The sequence below is a fragment of the Balaenoptera acutorostrata genome, chromosome 19, assembly GCF_949987535.1.
Source record: "Balaenoptera acutorostrata chromosome 19, mBalAcu1.1, whole genome shotgun sequence".
Lineage (NCBI taxonomy): Eukaryota > Metazoa > Chordata > Mammalia > Artiodactyla > Balaenopteridae > Balaenoptera > Balaenoptera acutorostrata.
In genome coordinates this window covers 31,658,432-31,675,753 of record NC_080082.1, presented here as the reverse complement: position 1 = coordinate 31,675,753, position 17,322 = coordinate 31,658,432, and the positions used below count along the sequence as shown (strand labels likewise).

At 36.2% G+C, this 17,322-nt stretch overlaps 1 protein-coding gene across 15 annotated transcripts in view; it reads left to right on the top strand.

The window, feature by feature from the left end:
* CHD9 (chromodomain helicase DNA binding protein 9) overlaps positions 1 to 17,099 on the top strand; it is a 253,907-nt gene extending 236,808 nt beyond the window's left edge. For all 15 annotated transcript variants that reach the window (XM_057534848.1, XM_057534845.1, XM_057534851.1 and 12 more), the window contains 5 exons: positions 1,465 to 1,604; positions 1,919 to 2,140; positions 7,676 to 7,804; positions 11,148 to 11,252; positions 13,629 to 17,099. In XM_057534848.1, the coding sequence (XP_057390831.1) occupies positions 1,465 to 1,604; positions 1,919 to 2,140; positions 7,676 to 7,804; positions 11,148 to 11,252; positions 13,629 to 14,507 (1,475 nt within the window). In that variant the 3' untranslated portion in view covers positions 14,508 to 17,099. The remainder of the gene's footprint in view (positions 1 to 1,464; positions 1,605 to 1,918; positions 2,141 to 7,675; positions 7,805 to 11,147; positions 11,253 to 13,628) is intronic.
* Positions 17,100 to 17,322: the final 223 nt, after the last annotated feature.

Genomic DNA, 17,322 nt, shown 5'->3' with positions numbered 1-17,322 from the left:
AGTGTTTTCAAATATTCATAATATTTTGTTAATCTGATTTTAATGAAATAATGAAAGCTGTTCTTTTTTAATAATATGTCACATTCCTCAGTGCTTTCATATGCAAAAATGATTTTTAATCATTGTAATTAGTTATTCCTTACTAATTATGAATTAAGGTATTTTTTGTAACTGAGATGTGAGGAGAGTGACTTCCATAGGGTTCCACAGCCAGCCAAAGGGAAATGTCTTTCAGGGATACATAGGACTTGGTCAAAAATTCTCCTTGAATGATTGAAAATGCATTTCTCGCTACAAACTGTGAACCATTTTAAGCAAACATCTCATTCTTAATATTTTCTTTTATAAGAGTGTTCTAGATTACGTACTCTTTAAGGATAGGAACTGTGTCTTACTCACCTTTGAATCATCATAGTGCTTTGTACATAGCTGTTTGATAAATGTGTATTTATTTATTAGGAAAAAAATGAATGCATGGAACTGTTTCATTCATACCTCTTACATTTTTTAGTGAGTGCCTACTGAAATGAAGAGCAAGAAGGGTCAGTTTAATTTGGCAAGAAACAGTGGTGATCTTAAAGAAAATACCTTAAATAGGCTGGGACAGGAGCGGACTGTGGGAAATTGAGGAGTGAGTTTGTCGTGAGAAAGAGGAGCATAATAGCGACCAACTTTTCAAAAGTTTTGAAGGTTATGAAAAAGCCGAAAGAAGTTTATTTTTTTGTTTGAGTTGGGCCATGTTTTTAAGTTGATAAGAATCTAATGTAGAGTAAGATATTTTGGCACAAAAAAACAAAGGTAAATGATAAAACGAACTTTTAGAAAAAGTAGGAATTAATGGGTTCAAAAAAGGGGGAAAGGTTTGTCTTGTACATGAGAAAGGCATGGTTCTTCCTCTAAAATGGGACAAAAGAAAAGATGTGTGACTATCCAGGGGAGAAATTTGAGGAGACAGGTCAAAACTTGAAAGAGATCTAGATTACAATTCTCCTGGTTTTTGAATGAGAAATGGGGTGGTATTTTTAGTCCAAGAATTGCTTGATTTAGTCTGACTGCTTGTAAAATAAGAACTAAATTTCTATGTATTTTTTTGAATAAACTTTTTCTTTGATTATGAGTATCATTACAACTATTAATTATTTATTTTATTGGAGTATAGTTAATTTACAATGTTATATTAATTTCTGCTATACAACAAAGTGATTCAGTTATACATATATATACATTCTTTTTCATATTCTTTTCCATTATGGTTTATCACAGGATATTGAATATAGTTCCCTGTGCTATACAGTAAGACCTTGTTGTTTATCCATTCTCTATATAATAGTTTGTATCTGCTAATCTCAAACTCCCAATCCATCCCTCCCCAACCCCTGCAAAATGTCTATGTATTTAGAAAAGTAATTACTTTTAATTTAAGAACTAGATTTTTATCACTCTTTTGCATTTTTAATTTGTTAGGTACTCCCATTCAATCAACCCTTGGTGCCAATGGAGTTTTATTAGACAACCAGCCTGTAGTCAAAAAAAGGCGGGGAAGGAGGAAGAATGTAGAAGGTGTTGACATCCTCTTTTTCAACAGAAATAAACCACCTAATCATGTAAGTAAAGTAATGCTTAAAAACTACTGATCCTTGAGTCCAAAATTCAATTCTAGTAAATATACATATTGCTGTTCGTGAATGTTTTGTAGAAAAATAAAGATAACTAGAAAATTAGGAGTATACTATATAGCTTTAGATTGTATCTCAGTAGAATCCAGCACTGGCCAAGATTCATGAAAATTTTAAATTTGAAATATTTAGCAGAACTTTAAACAACTTTTTTTTTCCTATTCAAAAAGAATTGCTTCATTGGACCAAAATCAGAATGCTAAAGCATGGAAATAAAATTGTCATTTGATGTTTTTCTACAGGTTACTTTAGGCTTAACCACCTCACAGATTTCTACAGGGATAAATCCAGCACTATCCTATACTCAACCTCAAGGAATTCCTGATACAGAAAGTCCCGTTCCAGTTATTAATCTTAAAGATGGGACAAGACTTGCAGGCGATGATGCACCGAAGAGAAAGGATTTGGAAAAATGGCTTAAGGAGCACCCAGGTTATGTGGAAGATTTAGGAGCTTTTATTCCTGTAGGTGATGCCTTATAAAACTTGGTATATTTTACCTCTATGATTGGTCACACCTATAATGATGAAGCATAAACTCTCACCCACTTATGTGTTCTGCCCAAGATTCAGGAAAATTAGCAGAAAAAAATAATGACCATCTTTCCCATGATACAATACAATATCATTTTCCATTTTTCCATTCTGCATTCAATAAGTGTTTAAGTAATAAAAACCATCTCTCATATACAGAGTACTATCATAGACCCAATGAAGGTTGTAAAGTTACAAAACTTGCAATCTTTTCCCACAAATAGTTTATTTTAAAATAATAAAAATGATCATAGTAAACATTTATTGAGACTTAGCTGTGTGCCTGGCTTTATACTTAGCATGGATTACCTAATTTAACACCCCCTAACTTTATCAGAATGGCATCATTATAACTTTATAAAGAAATGGAAATACTGAATTTTTAAATATTGGGCTGGCCAAAAAGTGCCTTCGGTTTTTAAGTAAAAATAAAAGACGCAGTTTTCATTTTCGCCAAGAACTTTATTTAACAACATATTCACCATTTTGTTCCACTACCTTCTGCCATTTTTCAGGCAACTTCATAATTCCATCTTCCCAAAACTTTTTATCTTGTTAAGCAAAGAACTCTTCCAGGTGCCTTTTATAGTCTTCCAAGGAATTGAAATTTTTTCCATTAAGAGAATTTTGTAAAGACCGAAATAAATGGAAATCTGAAGATGCAATGTCTGGTGAATATGGTGGATGAATCAGAACTTCCCAGCCAAGCTGCAACAGTTTTTGCCTGGTCATCAAAGAAACATGCAGTCTTGTGTTATCCTGATGGAAGAGTATGTGTTTTCCGTTGGCTAATTCCGAACACTTTTCATTGAGTGCTGCTTTCAGTTGGTCTAACTGGGAGCAGTACTTGTTGGAATTAATAGTTTGGTTTTCCGGAAGGAGCTCATAATAGAGGACTTCCTTCCAATCCAACCATATACACAGCATCACCTTCTTTGGATGAAGACAGACTTTGGTGTGGTTAGTAGTGGTTCACTTCGCTTGTCCCACTATCTCTTCTGTTCCACATTGTTGTACAGTATCCACTTTTCATCTCCCGTCACAATTTGTTTTAAAAACGGAACGTTTTCATTACGTATAAGTAGAGAATCACATGCAGAAATAACGATCAAGAAGGGTTTTTTCCGCTTAACTTACATGGAACCCAAACATCAAAGCGATTCACATAACCAAGCTGGTGCAAATGATTTTCAACGCTTGATTTGGATATTTTGAGTATGTCCGCTGTCTCCCACGTGGTATAATGTTGATTGTTCTCAGTTATGTCTCAGTTTGATCACTGTCAATTTCAACTGGTCTACCCGACCATGGAGCACCATCCAGCGAGAAATCTCTAGCACGAAACCTTGCAAACCACTTTTGAGGGCTTCCCTGGTGGCGCAGTGGTTGAGAATCTGCCTGCCAATGCAGGGGACACGGGTTCGAGCCCTGGTCTGGGAAGATCCCACATGCCGCGGAGCAACTAGGACCGTGAGCCACAACTACTGAGCCTGCGCGCCTGGAGCTTGTGCTCCGCAGCAAGAGAGGCTGCAATAGTGAGAGGCCCGCGCACCGCGATGAAGAGTGGCCCCCACTTGCCGCAACTAGGGAAAGCCCTTGCACAGAAATGAAGACCCAACACAGCCAAAAATAAATAAATAAATAAATAAAAAATAAAAAGGAATTCCTTTTAAAAAAAATACTAGTCTGAATGTAAGCTCTCCAAGCATATTTTTAAATAACCACTTTTGACACGTTCAGTCAGTCGCAGCCCTTTCTCCATATACTGCACAAATCTTTTTTTGTGTTTCAGTTGTGTTTTTACGTTTCTTGAAATAATAAAGCTTAATATGCCGAAAATGTTGCTTTTTTTCTTCCACCTTCAGTATTAAAATGGCTACGCAAAAATTCACCAATTTTGATGTTTTTTTTTAAATGCACCCTGATATGACAGCTGTTACAATACAATCTAACAAAATTGTTTTGAATGAAGTTAAAGACAACTAAGTGCTACTAGAGCCATCTTATGGAAAACACCAAATGAACCTTTTGGCCAACCCAGTAAATAGTGCAAGGCCACGCAGCTAATAAGTCTTAAATCCACTGTCCAAACTACTACACTTAAGATCTCATAAGAATACAGCTTCTGGTTCTCTTCAGATGCATGGTTTATATTAGTCAAAGATGAGAACAGATATATTCATTTGCATTTTTCTTATTCTCTGAAATACTTGCTACTCACTATCTTATGGGCATATGGCTTTCTTACTCATAGAAATCTATTATTTAAGTTTGTAATGCTTTACTGTCAGATGCTGATGTACCAAATTTTCTATCAGTCTCCCTTGATGTTTCTATATATTTTATAAGGTAAAAGAGTAATGGCATATACTCTGTACAGTGAAGTTAGTGGGCTTGTTCTGTCTGCTTCCATTATGAAGATTAATTGGATAACCCATTGAAGTCGTCCCCTACCCCATGAACTTCTTAAGGGCTATCTTATTCACCTTGTATCCCCAGGACTTAGCACATAATTCCTGATACAGAGGATGGTATCTAGCTCCTTGTAAATATTTACTGAGTCAATGATTTAAAAAAATTTAAATGAAAGTCTTTTGGAGACTTAAAAGTGCTATATAAAGGTAAAGTGATTGTTAATTTATTAACAGAAAAAAATTCATTACCTTATTTTTTCATGCGAAAGAACCACAAAAGCTCCAGTCCCTAGAATGTGACTGTATCTGTAATATATATTTTTATATACTTGTATCTGTAATATATATTTAGTTTAATACTTTACATTGCTATTATTGTCCCCAAGAGGTAACCTGGTAGTCTAAAATAGGGAGCCTCAGTCTTGGCTTTTGAATGCCTTTCATATCCCTAATTTTTTCAAAAGATGCCACAAATTCTCAAATAAACTTTCACTTAATTCTTTTGATTTAAAAAAAAAAAGCCAAATAAAGCTCTTATAATTATGAGGGGAAGGGTTGTCAGTAAGGTGAGCAGTCATAAAATGAGTATTGCAATTCTAAAAATAATGAGAATTGTTAGTTTAACCATATACTTATTAACATGTTAGAAAACAACATTCATTTATTCAGTCAGCAAATTTTTATCGGGCAGCTATTATGTGCTAGTTACTATTTAAAGGGATTTAGGATAAAACAGTGAACAATATAAAGTTCTTGCCCTCGTGGCAGTTATACTCTAGTCTCTGAAGATTGTCATACCTTTCTCTTACCACTGCAAAGGAATCTTTATTACTTTTTTTTCAACTTATAGCAGTTCATCATTTTCACTGCAAATAAACATTTTGTCCTAATTTTTTTTTTTTTTTAGAGCTTTGTGTCTTGATCTTGCAAAATTTATTTATTTATTTATTTATTTTTGGCTGTTTTGGGTCTTCGTTTCTGTGCGAGGGCTTTCTCTAGTTGCGGCAAGCGGGGGCCACTCTTCATCGCGGTGCGCGGGCCTCTCACTATCGCGGCCTCTCTTGTTGCGGAGCACAGGCTCCAAACGCGCAAGCTCCGTAGTTGTGGCTCACGGGCCCAGTTGCTCCGCGGCATGTGGGATATTCCCAGACCAGGGCTCGAACCCGTGTCCCCTGCATTAGCAGGCAGATTCTCAACCACTGCTCCACCAGGGAAGCCCCATGTCCTAATTTTTTATATAACTTTATTATTAAGCTTTTAAAACATTGTTATAAGTAGCATTTGTTGGAGTACAGAATACAAGATAACGACTGGTATGATTTCCCAAGGGCACTTTACATTAATGGTGTCTTGGATCTCACACTTTGCTGTGGTATCTCTACAACAAAATGATCATAACGTGATCTATGTACTATACCAGTGGTATGTATAAACTGCCATGGAAACTGATAAAAGAATAATTACTCTGCCCAGGCAAAGTGTCTGGGAAAAGATAGAAAATAGAGCTGACATATGACTGGTGGATGATAAAAGAATAAGTAGGCGTTTGACCAGGTTAATACTGGTCAAATGCCTACTTATTCTAGGCAGGATAAGAGGAGGATACTCTAGGCATTATAGAACAATTATGAAGAGAGTCTAAAAAGGATATAGTCATAAAACAGTGACTAGTCTGATATTCCAGAGTATGTGAGGGAATGAGTCGGGTAACAGTAATTGGATAGAAAAGGTGAATTCAGACCAGGCTGTGATGGGACTGGTATGCCATGCTGAAGAGTTTGAGTTTTAGTCTGTTGGAATTTCTAATTGTTTAGAAATGACTGCAGACAGCAAGGCCTACTTTGTTAACAGTTGTTAACAGAGGTGAGCAGCATAGTTTGGTGGAAAGAGTTTTTATTGCCACCTATTGCCACCTGCTAGCTGCATGACCTTGATTCCCATTTGTAAAATAAGAATAATATCTTTGGGGGACTTCCCTGGTGGTCGAGTGGTGGAGACTCTGTGCTCCCAACGCAGGGGGACCCACGTTTGATCCCTGGTCAGGGAACTAAGATCCCACATACCGCAACTAGAGAGCCTGCGCACCGCAACTACTGAGCCCACATGCTGTACAGCCTGCCCGCGCACTCTAGAGCCTGCATGCCTCAACGAAGACCCAGAGCAGCCAAAATAAATGAATACATTTTTTAAAAAAAGAATAGTATCTTTGAGTATTGTGAGGATTATGTAAAAAGAGATAAGAAAGTTTATTAGTGAGATGAAGAGAAATGAAAGCCAGTAGTACACATATAAATGGTTTCAGAGCACTGAGAAAAGCTGATGTTTCAGGTGAAATTCATCAGGAGAAAATGTAAAGAGGAGGCTCTTCCAGCATTATTGATAACTCCTTCAAGTAACACTCTAGAAATACAGTGATCTTTGAGGGCATTTAAGGAAAGAACTAGCAATGTCCTCATTTCAGGAGCCTACTTCCATATAGAAGATAATACTGATCATTATTAATAATTGTTTAAATATATAATTTGAGGAAAAGGTTCATGTAACATTGTCTTATTCAGCATTTTTATTAATAAATATAAAAATATTTAAACCTTAAATATTTTTATCGTATAGCTATGGGGTAAATTCTTTAATATGATATATTGAAGATATGTGATAGAATATATATAAGATATAATATAAATCTTCAATATATAATATAAACAGTTGACCCTTGGACAGTATGGGGGTCAGAAGTACTGATGCATGCCACCCCCACAGCCAAAAATTTGAGTATGACTTTACAGTTAGCCCTATGTGTCCTCAGTTCCGCATCCCTGGGTGCAGTCAACCATGGATCGTGTAGTCCTGTAGTACATACTTATTGAAGAAAATCCACATGAGTGGGCCTGCACAGTTCAGACCCATGCTGTTCAAGGGTCAACTGTATTAATATATTTTATCGATAACATATCTTCAATTTTATATGACTAAATTTCTTGGATCAGCTTATTTGTACTAGTTGCACAGTTAAAGATTTTCAAGCCATTCCTTTGTCCATATATTTTATTAGAGAATGCAGCTCCATGAGGGGAGACCCAAGCAAAAAAGGCATCGTTGCAGAAACCCCAATAAACTAGATGTGAATAGTCTCACTGGAGAAGAACGTGTTCAGCTGATTAACAGAAGAAATGCCAGAAAGGTATTTATATATTTGTTGTTAATTTTTCATGTTGATTCACTGCTTAAGAGACCTCTAGAACACTATTTCGTTATGCAGTATTTTCTAACAGACCTGGTTGGGTTAAATCTAGCAGATTTGCGGGAAAAGACATGGACTACAATTTTATGCAGTCCAATTTCAAATCTCACGTCTTTGTCTAAGCTGTTGAATGAAATAAGCAAGTTAGTTTACACTATCTGTGCCTAAGCAGTGGCCCTGAGCAAGAGCACTACATCTAAGTCAGTGGTTCTCAAAAGGGGGCAGCTTTGTCCTTCAGGGGACATTTAGCAACGTCTGGAGACATCTTTGGTAGTCACAACTTTGGAGTAAGGAGGTGGGTGTTGGGGAGGTGGTGAGCAGGGGAAGGATGCTAGTGGCATCTAGTGGGTAGAGGCCCGGAATGCCGCTACACCTCCTGCAGCACAGGGGACAACCCCTACAACACCAGTCCAAAATGTCTGTAGTGCAGAAGTCGAGAAACTCTGTTGAAAGGGGACACTATTCTCATCATGGCCATTATAGATTTATATATTTATCACATGATTTTCCATCATTTGGCTGTTAAGTGTCTCGTTCTATCAAAATGGGCATGTTACATAATTATCTGATAGATGGAAATAAAATGTCTTAAACAAAGGTACCTTATACACTAATAGTACCCCTGTGTTTATCTTCTTGCTTTATTGATTCATGAATGGTAAGAGTCAAGTTTTTCCAAAGTCTATTTCTGAACCAAATGTGGCTCAACATTTGTTTCCCCAAATTGTGTCTGTTTTATGCTTGGATTGGTATATGTCTCTTTTACCTCCTAAAGTAAATGATAGAACACTTGTGGCACCCTTTTGTAAGTTCACAGCTTTGACATTTTTATTGTTTTCTATTCTGATGAGCAAGCAACAAAATAAGTAAGAAAGAAGAAATGGCCTCAGAGTAAGAACAGCAAATTTCTCCTTGAGTTCCTTCACTCACAAATTAAATTACCCTATGTAGGTCACATTAATTCCCTAGTTCTGTCTTGCTCTCTGTTAAATGACCTCACTGCTAGTATAAAAATGCATGAAATCATTTGACTTTCTCAGAAGAAATATTGAAATTGGAAGAAAACCACTTTTAAAATAACAATTGTCTTAATATGATCGTATGCCCTAACTCATTAAAATTAATACTGATTTTTCCCCAATTTTGTAGAGATAGCTTATTCAGCTTTTGTTAGTGCTTTAAAGTGATGTCATAGATGTATTAGGGGAAGAACAAGATGACATTTTAGTTGCATTTTCCTTAATTTTGTGCTTGCATAGATTGTGTTACAAATCTTTACACTTCATCTTATAATGAAATTAGCATTTCTAGATATGAATAAATTTCTCTTAGCCAGTTTTAAGGAAATGGAACCATTTTTTTAAATTTTTACTTGTTAGGTTTAACATTAAACACCCTAAATTTTATTTTTCATTGTTGTAACCGGATAAAAGTCCTGTTCATTTCCTTTAGTTTGTAGATTTCTTTATTGTTCTGAGTTTCTAGAGTACAGACTTATGGATTGATCAGTTACTAAGGAAGAGATCCACCTCCTGAATCCACATAAAACATACAGAGGGCCTCCAGTTTAAATTGGAGCTTAATGAGGTCATAATAAAAAGGAGATGGCGGGCTTCCCTGGTGGCGCAGTGGTTGAGAATCTGCCTGCTAATGCAGGAGACACGGGTTCGAGCCCTGGTCTGGGAAGATCCCACATGCCACGGAGCAGCTGGGCCCGTGAGCCACAGCTGCTGAGCCTGCGCGTCTGGAGCCTGTGCCCCGCAACGGGAGGGGCCGCGATAGTGAAAGGCCCGCGCACCGCGATGAAGAGCGGTCCCCGCACCGCGATGAAGAGTGGCCCCCACTTGCCGCAACTAGAGAAAGCCCTCGCACGAACCGAAGACCCAGCACAGCCAAAAATAAATAAATAAATAAATAAATAATAAATAAATAAAATTTAAAAAAAAAAAAAAAAAGGAGATGGCAACAGAAACTTGAGAGGCTAAGTAAAGACTATAGGAAATACTAGATAAGAATACCTATAGGTATTATAACTGGCCATATTAAACCCTGTCTATATCCTAACAAGATATAGTATGTATTCATTCAAAAAGGTGTAGAAAAAGGAATTATTCAAGAAGTATCTTTAGACTCCAAAGGAACATTAAATTGGTAGGTTCAAATCATTTAAACATTTAAAGGGATATGTATATTTTTATACTTTTAGGTTATCAGTTTACATAATAGATAAGTGCATGGGTTTTTGAGAGCTGAGTTTGAAAGCTGATCCTGACACTTACTAGCTAGCTTTAGGCAACTTGTATAACTTCTCTGAGGCTTAGTTCCTTCATTTGAAAAATAGAAATAATACATTCTCAAATGGATGTAGTGAGTACTAAAATAAATAATGTACTTTAAAGTCCTTAGCACAATAGTTGGCAATATAATAATAATAATAATAGCTTATATTTATTATGTGCCAGAACCTTTGCTGAGGCACTTGAATTATCTCATCTTCATAAAACCCTATGAGGGAGGTGTTGTTGTTATCTCCATTTTGCAGATCAGAAACCTGAGGTTCAAAGAGATTTACTGATTTGCCCTAGTTCATGTAAGTGGTAAGTCTGACTCCGAAGGGTATACTCTTAACTAGGCTACACTGCCTACCCAGCATAGTAATTTCACAGTAAACGGTAGTTATTTATTTTACTGTTCCAGAAACTCAAAACATTTAAGGGACTTCCCTGGTGGCACAGTGGTTAAGAATCCGCCTGCCAATGCAGGGGACACAGGTTCGATCTCTGTTCCGGGAAGATCCCACATGCTGCAGAGCAACTAAGCCCATGTACCACAACTACTGAGCCTGCGCTCTAGAGCCCACGAGCCACAACGACTGAGCCCGTGTGCCACAACTACTGAAGCCCGCACACCTAGAGCCCGTGCTCTGCAACAAGAGAAGCCACCACAGTAAGAAGCCTGCGCACCGCAACGAAGAGTAGCCCCCACTCGCTGCAACTAGAGAAAGCCTGCCCGCAGCAACGAAGACCCAATGCAGCCATAATTAATTAATTAATTAATTTAAAAGAAAAAAACATTTAAAATCTACATTAGCACATGTTTATATAGTATATTAATAGTTCTTGTGGACTGTGGTAGTCCTTTTTAATGTAATAAAGATTGTCAAAAGTGGTTCAAAGAATACATGTGTTTTAAAGAAATAAACTACAGCACAGAATAAAAGCAAGAAATGTCTTCATATTTAATAGTGCTTTTAAGTGTCTAACAATCTGTTTTTCATTTATAGGTTGGAGGTGCCTTTGCTCCCCCTCTGAAAGATTTATGTCGGTTCCTGAAAGAAAATACAGAATATGGAGTAGCTCCTGAATGGGGAGATGTTGTTAAGCAGTCTGTGAGTATTTCATAAATACTAATTCAGACATCATTTTTAAAATTAGATGCCATTTAATGATAACTTAGATTAAATTTTAAGTTAAGAATTAACAAAATAGGGCTTTCCTGGTGGCGCAGTGGTTAGGAATCCGCCTGCCAATGCAAGGGACACAGGTTCGATCCCTGGCCCAGGAAGATCCCACATGCCGCGGAGCAACTAAGCCTGTGCACCACAACTACTGAGCCTGTGCTCTAGAGCCCGTGAGCCACAACTACTGAGCCTGTGTGCCACAACTACTGAAGCCCATGCGCCTAGAGCCGATGTTCTGCAACAAGGGAAGCCATGACAGTGAGAAGCCCACGCGCAGCAGCGAAGACCCAACACAGCCATAAATAAATAAATAAATAAAATAAAAAATAAATAAATTTATTTTTAAAAATTAACAAAATAGTCCAAGAACATGTGAAGATAGTTTTTAGTTCACAATTTTTGTTTTGCAGAATATGTTACAGATTTCTCAGATGCTGTTGAGTTAGAATGCAGAATCAATATATACTGATTTGTGTTTGTTTTAATCTCTAAGGTACTCTTTGAGCAATGCCACAACAAATAGTCAAAGATATTGGGCGGCGGGGGTGGGATTCTCTGGCGGTCCAGTGGTTAGAACTCTGCGCTTCCACTGCAGGGGGCATGGGTTCGATCCCTGGTTGGGAAATTAAGATCCCACATGCTGTGCAGCGTGGCCTAATTAATTAATTGATTGATTGATTGATTGATTAAAAGGCATATTAAGAAAACAAAGATGGGGAAAGATATATATATGTAAGGTTATTCATCATAATACAGTAATAAAAATTGGGAATATACCAATGGTCCATCAATATATTGAAAAACTACAACTATTTTAAAAATTATATCTTAAAAGAACATCTAATGACAAGGGAGAAAAAGTTCACAGTATTGTTAAATGGGGTAGTAGTTAAGCTCTTGCAGTATCAAAGCCTAACCATGTGGTAAGTGCTGAATAAATAATAGCTATTATGTCTACAGGTGTCTGAATGAAAAAGACAGGCAGTAAACCTATGTTCAGTATGATTCTATTTTTTTTTTTTTTATTTTAGAAAAGAGGTGAAGAGAATTGTAAAATCTGTTTGTATGCACAAGGGGAAGATGGAAGCACACATCCTGAAATGTTAGCAGTGGTTATCTCTGAACAGTGAAACTATGAATGATATTTTTCTTTGTATTTTTTTGTTGTTGTGTTTTCTGTAGTGAACCCTAATGCTTTTGTAAAGAGAACAAATAAGTTGATCAGTTCAAAACAAAATTTAAAAATAGTCCCATGAGAGTCTTTTAAACCACTGTCTAGAGCTACAGTGTCACAAATGGTAGCCACCAGGCACATGTGGCTATTGAGCACTTGAAATGTGGCTAATCTGAAGTAGGAGGTGTTGTAAATGTGAAGCACTGTTTTTGGATTTTGAAGCCTTAGTTTGGAAAAACGAATATAAAATATCTCAATAATATTCATAGATTACATATTGAGACGACAATGTTTTTGTTATGTTAAATAGACTATATTGCTAAAATTTGTGTCACGTATTTCTGTTTTACCTTTTATTGTGGCTACTAGAAAATTTTAAATTACATATGTGGCTTACATTATTTCTATTGGACAGTGCTGGTCTAGTGGTTCTAAACTCCTAAAACTTTTAGGAATTTTGGTTCATTTGTTTGTTTTTTACTTCTAGGAGTTTTGAGCCCGAGAAAATCATGGGAGAATTTCAAGAAAGTAGCATAGGTTGCCCTCCATTGCCCTGGACTTGGTGCTTCCCAGTCTGCAGGTGCTACTGCTGTTGTGAGCCAAGTGATTTTTTTCCCCCGGTTGATTATCTTTTTCGGCTTGGCTCTGTCTCCTTTACTCCCAAAGTGATAGTCAGGAAAGAGTCATATGAAGCATCTCATTTTAATCTTTACTTACTTCTTCTGTCCTTTCCTTATTGTTCTTCCAGATTAGACGAGGGGCACTTCTTTAGTCTTCTAGAGCAATTGGTGATGTGAAAAATGTAAGGGCATGGCAGTAATAACCCTCATGAAAAAATTTCTTTGGACCTTCTGTTTTCCAGAACTATTCTACTAACTTACGCCGCACAGTATAAAAGAGGGCCAGAGACCTCTTTCTGCCCTCTTAAGATAAAATGAGAGGAAGAGCTGTTTCAAGCCACTGCTTATACTAAGATGAGATTGGGTTATCTCTCTCATAATTGGTTATGTTATATCAATACAGAATAAGTTTATGAATGATTACCTATTTTTAATAGCTTATTTGTATCACAAACTAATAGCTATTGATTTTATTTGAAAATGGTTATTATTGATGGATTTTTTTTTTAGGGATTTCTTCCAGAAAGTATGTATGAACGTATTCTCACTGGTCCCGTTGTGAGAGAGGAAGTAAGCAGGCGAGGGAGACGGCCTAAAAGTGGAATTGCAAAGGCCACTGCGGCAGCAGCAGCTGCCACTGCCACCAGTATTTCAGGCAATCCTTTATTAGCCAATGGATTACTTCCAGGTGTGGACCTCACAACTCTTCAGGCCTTACAACAAAACCTACAAAACTTGCAGTCACTGCAAGTAACCGCAGGGCTGATGGGAATGCCTGCTGGCCTTTCTTCTGGAGGAGAAGCTAAAAACGTGGCTGCCATGTTCCCCATGCTGCTGTCAGGAATGACTGGATTGCCAAATCTGTTGGGCATGGGAGGACTCCTGACAAAGCCTACAGAATCTGGAACAGAAGAAAAAAAGGGAAATGACTCTAAGGAGCTAGAAGGAAAAAAAGAAAGGACAGAGAGCCAAAATTCAGAGAATAGTGGTGAAAACTCTGTGTCAAGTTCTCCTTCAACATCCTCTACTGCTGCATTAAGTACAGCTGCAGCTGCCAACCCGTTAGCTCTTAACCCACTATTACTATCTAATATACTTTATCCAGGGATGCTTCTCACTCCAGGCCTTAATCTTCATATTCCAACTTTGTCCCAGTCCAATACTTTTGATGTACAGAAAAATAAAAACAGTGACTTAGGCTCATCTAAGTCTGTAGAAGTAAAGGAAGAAGATTCCAGAGTTAGAGATCAGGAAGACAAAGGGGGAACTGAACCGAGTCCTCTCAATGAAAACAGCACAGATGAGGGTTCAGAGAAAGCCGATGCTTCATCTGGATCTGATAGTACACCATCGTCATCCGAGGATTCAGATTCTAGTAATGAAGACTGATTCCCAGACTGCACTTAAATTATGAACTGGTTTTGGATTTTTTTTTCTTTAATTATTAATTGTAAATACCCCAGTGTTGAGTGCATCAATAACTTACTGACTGAACATTTCAGTTATTTGTTTAGAAGTGCAAACTGCTTTCAGAGACGTTTTGCATGTAATATTTCTTAAGATTCATAAGTTTCTGAACTCGTATGTACTATCAAATACATAAAGGTGTAAAATTACAACAAAAGACATTATAATTTTGTTGGGGGTTAATTTTATGAAAATTATGCTCAATAAGAGTTGTATATTTAATATATTTGCAGTGAACACAGAATACTTTATGCATATTACTGATTTAATTTGAATATAGTTTTACAGCCTCCTTGACACCTATAATTTACAGATCAAAACTCAGCAATAATTTGGGCAGCTAATGAATGTCATGAAAGCTGTAGAATCTACATCACCATCCATTGCTTTAATTACATGAAAATGCTCTAGTGTTGTGATGCACTGCTGATATTTCCAATTCAGGTACAAGTGTGTTTTAAAGAAGAAATAAGTTTCCCAATCAGCCAATTTAACTGGCTACCTGTTACCTCAGCTGAGTTAGTTTAGGAAGTTTACATTCGTTTCTAATTCTATACTTGTTTTCAGGGGTTTTTTAAACACATCCTATATATCATGTTAATCTGGCAAGAAATATGACTTGCTTTTTGCTGAGCTTAACTCTTAAAATCAGTAAAATTAAGTCATGAAATAATCCTGTGTCATGTAACTTTGGCACCCTCTAGACATATTTAGTTTCAGCTCTTCAAAGTTTGGCCTCCTATTAGAAATAATTGTCTCAGATGAGTAATGTCTGTTTCCAGGGTTCAGAAAAGGCAAACTCATGAAATGCCACTGAAAAGAACTTTCAACACAGCATACTTCATGTAAAAGAAATTGTTTGTTTGCTTTATTTGTGTAGATTTCTATTTGTGTTTTACGTCATGGAAATATTCCGGAATTAACAGATAATAGGGTAAAGTAATATGCAGATAATCTCAATTCATTTTGAGTTTCTAGGTATAAGCAGACTAAATGTTGCCCAGAATCAGTGTTGGGTTATCAGTTTATATTAAATATACTGAGTTGCCCATTTTGAAAATGCACTTTGAATAATCTCAAAAAAATATACGTTACTCCTATGAACCACAAAAAATGAAGCCCAAGGTTTCTGATCAATTTCTTAGAACCCTTTACCATGTAAAATTTGTCTGATGTTTGATTTGTGATACAATTTCTCCTGCTAAAGCTGCTATTATTCTGACAAGGTAGAGGTCCAGGTTCACCTTCATATACTTTTAAAACAATTAGAACTGAATTGGAAATAAAATATCATTTACATCCTAAGGAGAGATAAGTGTTGGCGTTTTTCTGGTACTTAAATAAGTCAGTGATAAAGTTTGCGAGGGGAAAAGTACCCCACTTCTCTCCCAGAGAAAAAATAACTTTTAGTATGTTTTGATAGAACTCTATTGCTTTGTCATGAATTAAGCAATTATATTGGATTTTCCAAGACCTTTACCAGTAAATTATGTTTCTGTATGTAAAATAACTAACCCCTTATTAGAGAGACAGTGTTATATGTATTTACAAAATTATATAAGTTCCACTGGGATTGTATTGATTTTTGTATTTTCCCGAAATAGTACTTTGAATTGATAGTCCTTTATGCAATGTCTTAGCAATAGTCACTATAATGCCCTTCCAGGAGAAGTGGGTAGTAATTCTTCATCATGAAAATGATATATTATGTATTTAGTATCTTCCCTTTGCAGTACTGCACCTTTGTTTAACTAGAATACACCTATGAGATAGCCAAAGTTTTTCAAACTCAGTTAACTTAGTTTGCCGGTAAAGTATTTCAGCACCATCCACATTTCCCTTCTCTCCCCCTAGTTATACCCACATGATCTTCATTCTTTTCTGTCTCCAATTTAAAATAAAGGGGAAAAAAGCCCTAGATCTTGTCACTAAAATCTAATTTATATCAAATTTATGAGATAAAGTATTTTCCTAATTATGATCAAATGAATTTGGTTAACATCTTAGTGATTCTCTTTCTATGTAATAAGGCAGTTGCAGTTTTCAAAGCATTAAGGCTAGTATTAACTTTAAACATTCTCTTGGGTTTCAAGACACTTCTATCTAGTACCGATTGGGGAAAAGTTGTCCAGCTATCAGCTTAAAAAAAACATGCAAACATGGTTGTGTAAAGTTAAGGGTTATAAGAAAAGAAATCAGTAGAATTACATAATACTAAAGTTGCAGTTGAAAGGATATCCAAGTATGTGTTGGTAGTTACTAAAAGAATTATAGCTGTTATTGCCTTGTATTTATAGCCCTTGTTTCAGGTTTCATGATTCAAGTCTTAGTCCAATTTTTCTTTTGGACATTTGCAATATTTACCAGTTGTGTTTTGTGTAGTCTGAATTTGCTTTCTGTAGTTGAGCAAACGTCTTAAAAAGTCATTTGTAATTTATTAAATTACTTTCTATGATGTTCTATAGAGCAAATGGAAGTTTAATTATTTTTTATTAAACATATTCTTTGACTACCCATGATGTCAGCCTCTGTACATGACAATGTTTTTTTATTTTATATATAATTTATCTTATTCCAGTTATGAAAGAAACCATAGTCATAAATCTTTAAAAGGAAAGTGGAAGAATTTTTAAGAGACAGAAGTTGGCTATAATTATATCCACAATATTATTATTTCCTGAAGTTTTCTTCCCCTGGACCTTTAAAAATCCAGAAAGACTCAGAGATATACCTAACC